This window comes from Odontesthes bonariensis, chromosome 3 (assembly GCF_027942865.1).
Source record: "Odontesthes bonariensis isolate fOdoBon6 chromosome 3, fOdoBon6.hap1, whole genome shotgun sequence".
NCBI lineage: Eukaryota > Metazoa > Chordata > Actinopteri > Atheriniformes > Atherinopsidae > Odontesthes > Odontesthes bonariensis.
Window position 1 is genome coordinate 26,806,711 of NC_134508.1, and position 11,847 is coordinate 26,818,557.

The 11,847-nt window shown below is 39.8% G+C and overlaps 1 protein-coding gene across 1 annotated transcript; it reads right to left on the reverse strand.

The window, feature by feature from the left end:
* Positions 1-835: 835 nt before the first annotated feature.
* Positions 836-10,373, reverse strand: miip (migration and invasion inhibitory protein). Its single transcript, XM_075462188.1, has 9 exons — positions 10,033-10,373; positions 9,317-9,534; positions 8,756-8,861; positions 8,565-8,676; positions 8,392-8,471; positions 8,160-8,286; positions 7,142-7,238; positions 5,056-5,175; positions 836-2,357 (listed from the first exon to the last, which is right to left on the reverse strand). The coding sequence occupies exons 1-9, from the start codon at positions 10,262-10,264 to the stop codon at positions 2,223-2,225; spliced, it is 1,227 nt and encodes a 408-aa protein (XP_075318303.1). The 5' UTR covers positions 10,265-10,373; the 3' UTR covers positions 836-2,222.
* Positions 10,374-11,847: the final 1,474 nt, after the last annotated feature.

An 11,847-nucleotide genomic window follows, 5' to 3' on the forward strand; every position in this document is an offset into this window, starting at 1 on the left:
GTGATGGAGCCCGAAGTTGCTGTGTAGAAGAAACTGCAATCTATCAGTATTGATCGTTTCATAGTCAAGATATCCACCTGAAGAACTGACGCATGTTGATGGATTTCTGTGCTGTGGAAGACTTTTTCTTCACATGCGTGATTACAACATACAACACTAAAACCTGAAACACAGGTTGAGCTGTCTGTGATTGTCAAAGTAGCATTTGGCTTAAAGTCAATACACTACATTCTACAAAATTACCCTAACGGTGGAGACAAGGAAATGGTCAAAGAGCTTTTTTACGCTACTCTTACTATCGATTTAATTGTAAAGTGTCTTCAGCTACACTACTGTACTAAGTTCGTGCTGTGCCCACTTTAATGCCCCTATGACTCAAAGCCTGTTACACAGCGAGAAGCTGACATTTCATAAAAAAGTTTCCCCTCCCACGTTCCTCCGTATTGTTCTCTTGCTTAAGTACAGCAGTGGCAGCCTTTTTGTCCATTACAGACTTGCTTTCTCCACACTGAATCAGTTTTATCACGCCTGTCAGAGATGTCACAAAACAGCACAGCCTCACTTTTTTACCTGAGTTTGATACAGCCTGAACAGTGTAAAAACCCAACCAGAAGATGTGAAAGCTGTTTTAGTTTACTGTACTGATGACAAATTTCCTCATGTGAGGCATGATAGTTTTTAAATGACACACTTGAAACTTATTCAAGTCAGGAATGAAAATGCTGTATATGCTTTTATCTTTAATGTAGATATAACAATTAAGATGACACAGCAACGCAGTGCAGACCTTTCAAATCAGATCTATGTGCAGACACAATGGGGACGATGTTTGCAGTCAGGTTTTTTTTTATTGGTCTGAAAAGATTTTTTTTAAATCCCATTTATCTCCATGGCAACCGAGAGGTCCCTGAAGGTAGAAAAATACATTTTCATTCAGAGGCAGTAGAGCAATGCTCTGAAAAATGCCTGGTGGTATTTTGGGGACCCAAACGATTTTCACTTCTGTAAAAAAGGCCTTTTCCTGGAAAGTTCTGCTTCCGATCACGTTGGATTACAGTGTATTGTGTGTCGTCAGTTGAAGCCAGTTTGCAGATTAGACCAAAATGAGCAGATCATGAAAACCTTGTACAACTTTTAAGATACAACAGTAGCAGCTTCATAGCCCCGAGCAGATCTTTAAACTAAAATCAAATGTAGTGTCACAAAGCCACATCTTACACAACGCTGCATTGTGGTGTCACATCATCCTCTAAGATAACTATCAGGAATCGCTCTGCTAGATCACATCCGATACTTTGCTTTGAGTCAAACGTTTCTCATAAGAAGAAAAAAAAAGTGCTGCTGCTCTTTCACAGCAGAGCAAAAATTGCACTGATATTTTTGTGCTGAACATATAAAGAGGATTTCCTTTGCTTCATGTATTTTTAATTCACCTAACACACCCTGACACATTTGATATGATCTAAGACATTCAAATATGTTGACCAGCTAGAGACAAGCATAAAGTTAGGTAGGTGGGATCGCAAAAAGTACATGACACGTGTAAGCAAGTATAGGTGGTTGTGGTTTCCTGTGAGCTGCAGCTTCTGTAAAGTACACTGGGCTCTGTCTTCGCTAACTACAATGTTCTCCTTCCCACACTAAGGAAGTTAAAAACAGAAGTATGTGTGGACCATGGTGCCAAAGCAAACAGCTGGAAAGGGTAAAGAGCTGCAGCATGAGAGGCACTGATGATTCAGTGCGACTTCCTTTATGTTGCAAGTTAGAACGCGAATACATTTTTAACCTTTTATTTGTGGGTCTAAAACAATTGTGTTTTAAATGTCTTCCCTTTTCACTGTGATGCAACCCTGACCTCTTGCTTCAGTTCCACGAGGCAACAGACGGTCACATGTTGAGTGAGTCTAAATCTGTTTCGTTTCAATCGAATACAACAGTCAACTTTAGAGTTGTGTAAATGATTTGATCCAATTAATCTAACATGATTTTTGTCTCATTAACAAATATGCAACATAAAAATATAGATTCAGCTCGTTTCAAGTAGTCCCGTCCAACTTTTGGGGCACTTTACATGCTGTTTGTTTCCTGTTACAAAAATGTAATCAAATAAAACACACTGAGCAGAGAAAGCTCCTTAAAATGTGAACATAAAGATAAAAAAGATGCTTTGTAATGCGTTACACTAGAGCAGAGCTGTTCATTAAAAATAGGCGGACATTCTGTCAGCATAAAGGGTAAGATGTGCTTCCCATTTTTCTGTTTGGGGAGAAGTGTTGAAAGTTGTGACGGGGCAAGCAAGACACATCTGAGATCTGGCCGGAGCGTTGGCCTCCAAACACCTTCGATGCAGATAGATCCTGAAAAATATGAGAACTGATTTTATTTGGGCCATGTACAGGGTTCCACAACAAGGTGAAATGAAATGCTTGATACTTGAGATATCTGACTCAGAGATCAGAACACAAGAATAAGACAAAATTAGAGACTAATGTGCTGTACAACTATGTTCAACAAGCACTTCATTAGAAGATATGCACACATTATTGGTCATAGAATAATTCAACAGCCAATCACGTGGAAACAGTGAAACGGAGATATTTACTGAAGCAGGAGATTCAGCTCATTTTCACATCAAACATCAGAATGGGTGCGATTGATGGTGTTATCATCCATCTTTTGCCAAAACAACAAACCATTTTGGTTCAAAATGTTTAAACTGTTTAACAAAAAAACCAAAAAAAAAAAGACTACATTTTGTAGATAATCCTTATACAGCAACAACAACAGCAAGTTTTTTAGGATTATGTATCTCTAAGAGTTTGGACCATCGAGCCACATCTGCTCCAGCTCTTATAAGATGTATTGAATTCCACGGGTGAACCGCAATCTTCAGGCCATGCCACAGATTCTTGATCAGATTGAGGTCTAGAATGTGACGAAATGGTTACAGTGCACTTAAATGCTTGCTCATTTACCCCTTGAGAGGTGGTTAAGCATCATGCTCTTGGTCTTTGTGGTATTGAAAGGTGAACCTCAGTCCCAATCTCAATTCTGTGGAAGACCCAGTGAAGTTTTCCTCAAGAATTTACCTGTATTTGAATTAGTCCATCATTCCTTCATTTCTAACCAACTACCAGAGTCTGCCAATAAAAAACATCATCACAGCATGATGCTGGTGCCACCAGGTTTCACTCTGGTGAGGGAGATGTTTATTTTATTTTGTTTAGGCTAATGGGTTTGTGCCATTTAGCTCATTTCCATTATGGTCACTATGTTCAATTTAAGTCTCCTCTGACCAAAGTACCATGTTCCACATGCTAAAAGAATTTCCATAGCTTTTTTTGTTTAAACAATGGCCACGTGCCCGGTATTGTTACAGACTTGTTAAAGTCGTCTATCTATCTATCTATCTATCTATCTATCTATCTATCTATCTAGACTCTCGAGGCTCTCCAGGGCTCTAGACTAACTTTTTACACTGGTTGCACTGGTGCGCCCAACTTTTTTTCTTAGGTGCACCAGCACAAAAGTTAGGTGCACCCAAATTTTCAAACGCATTGCATTTAACACCGCAGTTTTACAGGTTCAATTTTTTTAATTTATTTATTTTTAAATCACTGTCCATATAGGCAATATTGACTTGTAAACGATTAACAAGCAATCTGGTCCAAATAAAGTTCTTTATTTGAAGCACAATTCTACAACTTACTGAACTTGACTTACTGAAAAAGTGTTGGTGCTTAAAGGGCTTCACTGGCCTGAAATTTAAACTTAAAACATCTCAAGATAAATTAAATAAAAAGAAAATCTAAATTAAAATTGCAAGTGTTTTAAGGGCTTCAAACTTATGGACTATCCTCCATTGCAGTCACATGCCCCTCGGATGGCCAACTCCTGTAGTTGGGTTAAATATATATATCAGTATATTCACCGGTCTTCCTCTCCTCAAGATACGGCCGTACACACTGACGCATTCCTGAACGACCAGGAATGCCATGTACTCACTGTTCGGACTTAGCACAGACGTCTTTTTTTTCAATGTATCTGCGATGACTCCTATAAATTTTGCGCATGCGACATCATTGCTGTACGTCGGGTTTATGTTCAAGCCATTTTTCTTCTGAAGAATTATTTCGGACTTGGAACTTAGTGAAGGGAACTTTTGCAAAATGGTCGGCAACGTTAAACTTGATTATCATCTCTGTTTGCTCCTGCCTGCCGCTGAAAGGCAGCGGGGGGAGAGGACACTGAGCAGGTAATGTGTTTCATAGATGCGTTGTGCTTTTTCTGCATCTTAGCCAGGGAAACTGGTCAAGCCACTCTCTTGTAAATGTATACACTTTACCCCTTTTAATTTCAGTTGGTTCTGTCTCGGAGTTGATCGTATGTGGCTCATTATCTGATGCTAGCTCCGGACCAGGGCCTGACATGACGTGGGAGGTTTATGGCTCCGTGTCAGAGCATTGGTTGTGGTTATTTTCGGACGTATCAGGCCATAACTTAACGAAAAAGTTGTCAATCGTTCTTCTCATCTTATCACCCGCGGCTACATCCACTGTTTATCTGACGGGCCGAGGTTCATCACCTGTCTGTCTGACTACAGGATGCGCGTGTTCAAACCTACACACACGTACATGGGCCAATCAGAGGGGGGTCCTGCCCTTCACTATCTCTGATTGGTTTAGACCACGATATGGGTCTAATGTGTGTCTGTTGTTGAACCACAGGGAGACTTTCAGTCACGTAGACTTTTTTTTTTTCCCACGGGTGGTTGCACTTGTGCGACCTCAGATTTTTTTTAGTTGCACCATTTAGAAAATAGGTCGCACGTGCGACCAAATTGGTCGCACTCTAGAGCCCTGCTCTCACAACAGGTGTAAATATACTGAGATCACGTGGCCGTCCATTGCAGACAGGTGGACTTAATTGACCTATTTAAGTGAATTCTGAAGGTAATAAGCAGCATAAGATCATATTCTGTTTAATAGGAAAACACTAAAGGGGTTGAATACTAAAACAAGGTAAGGTATGCATTCAAAGACCGCAGTGTCTCACCTCCACTTCTTTTTTCAGGGACTCATCAGAGTTCTTCATTTTAAGGCTGCTCCGCAGATCGAGGCTGCTGGGTGGTGACAGGGAGCTCTGACCTTTGTTTGACCAGCCTGAGAGACAGTGCTGCAAAAGGACAATGAGATCCATGAAAATTAAAGTACGTCTGCAGTATGTAACTAAATAATTAATTAAATCCAGAAGTGTTAAAGTGATAGTTCGGAGTAGATTCACCCTGGGGTCATTTGAACCGTGACATCCAGCCAAGTAGCCCACCCGAAGTTTTTTCAATCTTGGCTGAACATCAGCTGAGTTACTGAGTTATCCCGAATAGCTTAGTACAAGCGCTAATGGAACCTGGCAGTATCTCCAAAATTACCACACTAAAATCACATGCCATGACACCAAACTTCTACAGTAGTACAAATATGGTCTGTACTCACACAGGGTTCCTACAGGTTTCTTCAAGTCAAATTTAAGTCTTTTTAAGACCTTTTTAAGACCATTTATAAAAAAAAAAATAATACCTATTTCACAGCCTATTTCACAGACCTACCGGCAAAGAAAAACTTTTTTTAATTTTTTTTATTTGTTCATTTATTTCTCAAACAAATGAAAGTGTGGACTGTGTAAAGCATTGATGAAACATTGCAGCATAGTAGTAGTAAACGCTACAACACCACAGCACAGACACAGACAACAAGCCAAACAGAGGTGTGAAAAATCAAAGAAAATTTCAGCAGACCACAAAAAAGTTTAACTGACACAGTTAAGTTGTTTTTTAACATTTGTTATGTTAGCTAGCTACTTATTCCATGCTGGGAATATGGGGAGTAGAGAGAACTATAAATAATGAAAATCAACTAAAAAATTTGTCATTTCGTTGAGGCTCTCATCGAACATAAGAACGGACGGTGATTTGTTTACCTTGGACACCAGTTCCTCTTTAATATACACAGCTAAACCAAACTTGGCTATGTACGCCGTTTTGTCGGGACCACAAGTAATTGTGGCAGCGATGTCGGAATCGGGGAACAAGCAAGGCTGCTCAATTTCTCCATTGATAAAATAAATTCACAACTCTACAACATAAAAATTAATAAAAATTCATGTAGAATATAGCATATACTTTGTTGTCTACAGTAGTAGATCAACCCTCATCTTACTTTGAAGCTCCCAGATCAAGGAAGTGACGTCGACGCAGCTTTAGCTGCAGAGAAGCTATTAGGCTTGTGTTGATAATAATAAACTCCTGGACTATGTACAAACTTCCAAATGCATCGTTTTGTGAGTACAGACCATATTTGTACTACTGTAGAAGTTTGGTGTCATGGCATGTGATTTTAGTGTGGTAATTTTGGAGATACTGCCAGGTTCCATTAGCGCTTGTACTAAGTTATTCGGGATAACTCAGTAACTCAGCTGATGTTCAGCCAATATCGAAAAAACTTCGGGTGGGCTACTTGGCTGGATGTCACGGTTCAAATGACCCTAGGGTGAATCTACTCCGAACTATCACTTTAATACAATGGTTGCAGTCAAAGGGTCTTTTTTTTGCCAAGGAAAGTTCCCCAGTTAGTGACCTGAAAGTATCTAAGTAGCAGCCAAAAAAGAGCTGTTAGAATTCCAGAAACACTAAGGAAAGTTACCTTAATGCTTCCTTTCTCATCTCCGGTACAACAGAACACACTTGCACAGGAGCAGAATTGAGTTATAACTGAAGGATGTCTGATGTTGCGACACTGTGGATCGTGTGTGAGAACGTTTAAGACATTCTGTCACTTTTAACTTTCTCTGTGGAGATCATCTTGCATGTAAGCACGGCTGAACTCACCGCACAGACGTTGTTTTTAAGTTACTTAAAGTTAGTTAAATGCATTTTGGCTCTGCTCAGACTAATACAATCAACAGTGAAAACTGTGGTATTTTGAGAATACTGATGCAACCAAGGAGGGAGACCATGCAAATCTACATGCAGAAAGGCAACAGCTAGGGGGGCTGGTTCCAAACCCAAACCTTATCGTCATGAGAAATAGTTAAATGGTCAAATCATACAAGTAGGCATGATTATGTTATGTCATTCATAACTCACCGATGGTAATCCCAAACTTTCAGATGTGTCAAAGCTGCATCGTCGATGAGCTTTGTACTTGTAAGGTGGCAGGAGATTGACGCAAGGAATACTGACCCTTAGAATAAAACAGCAACAAGAGGAGTTGAATTAGAGGAAATACATTGTGAGCCGTGGCACGTGCTGTCGTATATATTTTGCTTGACTGTAAAAACAAAGCGAAGTTTTTGATGACATGCAAACACTCAGACATTAGCGCACATTAATTTTTGTATCAGTGTTGTTCAAAAAACAAACCTCTCATTGGAAGTCCTAGAAAACTGCGCACACTGGTATTCTAACATGAAATGATTTCAGTTATTACTAATTTTCTGCTTGAGCTTTCAAACATGCAAATCACTTCTTTCAGAAGGAACCCACAAAAAATGCTGGTCATGGACAAAGGTGATCAAAACGTCAAATTCAATAGAAAGAAGACCAGATTTTGTCAAACTGTGAAAAATGCTGCAAAATACATTTCAACAAAATGAGAATCAGTAAATGGCGGCCTGTCCAGGATGTACCCCGCCTCTCGCCCATTGACCGCTGGGATAGGCTCCAGCCCCCCCGCGACCCGACCGACGGATTCAGCGGGTATAGAAAATGGATGGATGGATGGATGGGAATCAGTAAATTTGTACAATTGCTATTTTCACTGGAAACGTATTTTAGTGGGAACTCCAAAGGTTGAGCTCATCACAATCTGAATTGGAACATGGCCCTGTGGTAATCTTTTACTGTAAAATGAATAGTCAGTATTTCTATAGCAGTCTACGCGACACTGAAACACAAATAAAGCTTGGAACAACACAAGACCACAAAAAGCAACACAGAGTTTAGGTCACAGCTGCACCCAGATCTGCCTCCTTTTGTATTCCTTTGGGAGCGGCAGTGTAGATCCAGTTAAAACAACAAAGACTGTCTTCCAGCTGGTGCCAATTAAATGTTATGCTGCTTGTAAGGGGCTTCAAAAGGCAGTTAAATTCCACACCATCAGTACCTGATTAGGGCTGGTTCAGCAGCAGTGTGAGGGTGGGAGGATTTGTGCTTCTTGCACACCGGGCAGCACTCCTGAGAGTGAAGTGGGACCGGAAACAGTCTGCTGTTGATCCTGTAAGAGAATATACCTGGATAAAAAGTGAGCAAACAGAGACAAGTGTTGGTTAATCAACAGCAAAAAGGATTAAAAAAAAAAAAAAAAGGTAAACTGCCAAATAAATTATCCCTCTTACACTGATGAGCGTCCTTGTTTGGTTCTGGGTCATCCTTAGCTGTAAGGAGTGATGGGACTCGATGGCTCTCCTCAGAAAATCTTCAAGAGTCAAAAAAGTCTCACATGATAAGCCTGTCATCAGTTACAGATTCCTTGTCATCATTAACAAGGTGATGTAGTGAGAATACTCACTCTGCTTGTGTGGTACGGACGCACTCGTCTTTATTAAGGGACCGAAACACACGCAGATCATCGAAGAACTCGTCAGAGCGTTCTACCAATGAGTCCTCAGTGTCCAGAACTCCTGAAAGGGTAAAAACAAACATCGGCTGTCAGTCACCTGTTTGAGGATTTTGTATGACAGACAAACAAATGAGACATACCTGCTATCCAGTCGTATCCGAGTAAAGGCCCCAGACGATGCCTGTCTGAGCCAGGTATGTCTTCACGTTCGTCAGGCTGAAATGTGACTCGACTCTGGAACACTGTCTACGAAAAAGGGAAACATGTGATGTGATATTCATCATCATTTTAAGATACAGCATGGTGATCACCTGGAAGAGGCTGGTAATAAAAATAGGATTAAATCTACAAAAAGATTTAAAAAAAAAAAACAGAATTGCAGTAATATGTGGACAAATTTTTTTCCCTTGTGGGTTCAAAGTGCAATAATTGCTGAATGTTTTTCTTCTTCTAAAAAAAAGGATATAACAAATATTGGGACAAATGCTTTATGCTTTGACATAACTGTATTATGTCAAAAATATGTCGATGACCACGAAACACTTCTTACAAAGAGTAAAACATGTGTTGGAGTGAACTTTGGAGTCCATCTTGCAATTAGTTCCTAAATGTCTCCAGTGGCATTAATAATTTCTGATGTTATGTAATGCAGTGAACAAATACAGGGAAAGAGTTCACAGTTGTGCTGTTCCTTGGCATACCTGCTCGTTGCTGTGCCTAACTGGACAAGAGTTGGCGTTGTGTGGCGGCCCGCCCTGCAGTCTGGTGTGGACTTGAATACTTTCGTGGCTGTCTTCCAAAAGTTCTGACAGTGTTGTATTTTCAGCATTTACTCCTCTGTATTTGGTGGTTCCAGATGGTGCGGAAACAGGGTGCTGGATGCCTCTTTGCATCTCACCTCTTTGTGTCGCACAAGTATCTGAAAAACACAAGGAAGATTCCACAAAGTCCGGATCTGATAGGAGGGATTATTTCATTCTTAACTTGGACAAAATAGTCATTACAAGGACTTTTGGTTTGGGCTAAATTAAAAGTTCTTATTAAACGCTAAAATTGGCTCTACTAGAGTTTATAATCTTATTATAAATGTTGAATGATGGAATTATCGTTGATGCATTGACATGCAACCTGTATTTAAATATTGAAGCTGACAGAGGTGGGGCCTATTTTCCTCGTTTTGTATACTGTCGGTGTCTTAAATAGATATGTGCAAGCACCTCACAATACTGAAAACTGTGTAATTACAAATATAATATACGGTAAGCATATTTACTCCATGTAGTTTAGTTCAGATGTATGAAGACAATAGACATACCAAAGGAGAATAAAAACACTTTTTTTTTGTAGCTAGCTTGTAGCTAGCATGTGCAGATATTTCCGGTGTAATCAGCCACATGTAAACGAACTATTTAATTACCGGCAAATCTAACAGAGGGTTTGGCGAGAGCTTTCCTGGCAGGACGGCAGTATCCATCGGTCAGTGTCACCATCACTTCGGGCTTCCTCCTCTCCTCATCCGCGTCCTCTCTCCCCCTCTTGCGGTTCGGACCGCAGCTGCTCGGTCGCTCCAGTTTCTCTCTCTGCTGCCTCAGCTGCGTCAGCAAGTGTTTGTTACGCTCACGCAGAGCGTCTAATTGATCTGTGAACATCTTCAAAATATTCGCTTTGCAAGTTAAAGTCGCTTTTATCTAGAAACACAGAAAGTGTCGGGGTTCTTTGGGGATTCAAACCAGCCCAACTCCATAACAACGCGATGACAACAGCGATTTGATTGGTTGTGAACACTCTACCCACAATGCCTTTCGGGGACGTTTCTTAAAGTAATAGACGTGAGTTTAAAGTCGAAGGTGCACTAAAAGATGTCGAACAACAGGGGGCGCTCTGTACTTTGTGATGCATTGATGTCACAACAATGAGGAGAATTTATGGGTTAAGTCCAGAGGGCACTGATTACTTATTAATGATAATTAATGTATGAGTGTATCTTCTCTGCAACATAAGCGATACAGTTTCAGTTTCCAAATACGGACAATAAACTGGACATTTTATATTTCAAAGTCAGAATCCAATGATTGTCTAAAACCACCCATCTCTCATTTATACAATATTGAGCCATGAAAAGACTATTGCACTGAATAACATAGCGCTTTTCTTCAGGACGAAGATAGGGATTGTAGTTTATTTTGAGTCAATCCACACAAGTTGCTAGCTCAAGTGCAAAATGAACTTTTAAGATCATCTGCCAATGTCAGCCAAAATTAAGTTTTACTAGCAATAACATGGTATTGTGCTTCATCAAAAATAACTGCCTCCCATTGCTAGTATGTAAACGTCTCTATAGCATCCAATTAGAAAAGAAAAATAGAACACAAAGACATCATCAGATTCACAACTGTATTCTGTACACTGTATAAAAACACCACAAGTCAATTACATGCTTTATTTTTTCTAATATTATCAGCTCTTTATACTAAATTAATCTAACATGTGAAAAAAACTACCTATTATACAGCATGGCTGATTTATTGGTGTTAAAGTTTAAAGCTGTTTTTCTGTTACGCCGATTATATCATGTTGTGGAGGGCCAAAATGAAGATCAAAAGGCTGGAGGTAGACAGGTGAGGAAAATAAACTTCATCACCAAAATCCATACTTTCACAGATGTACTGGAATGCTGTCCATAATAGGTAGATAAGGTCATATTCTTTAAATAATGCTGACACAAAAAAGTCTTGCCAGGTCAAATTAATTCATGAAGCTCACAAAGCATGCGTCACAAAGAATTAAAAAAATCAAAAAAAGTAGGAAAGGAAATATAAGAAGATAACACTGCAGCGTTGAAACACAATAAGCCTTAAAGCTTAGCTCCACTGGAGCTTCAAAGTGAACAGGCAGAAATTACTCCCAAGAAAACTGCATAAAGTAGAAAAGAGGCCAGACACTTTGGAGCAAAGTCCTACATGGACCACAACAAGAGGTACCAAAATAGAAAATAAAATTAAAAAACAGGGGAAACCGGAAAGTCTGATATTTCCAGTCAAACCAATGCTTTTCATGACCAATTTAGGTTCAGATGTGGCGAGGCTCATAATAAAAATCATACTTGGTCAAAAGATTTACTGCACAGAATGACAGACTCTTTTATAACTCTGCAACCCATCAGGGAAGAAATACAGCTGTGCCTTTGCATTGCCAGAAAAGTGCAAATAACCCACTTTATAGTGTGATATTC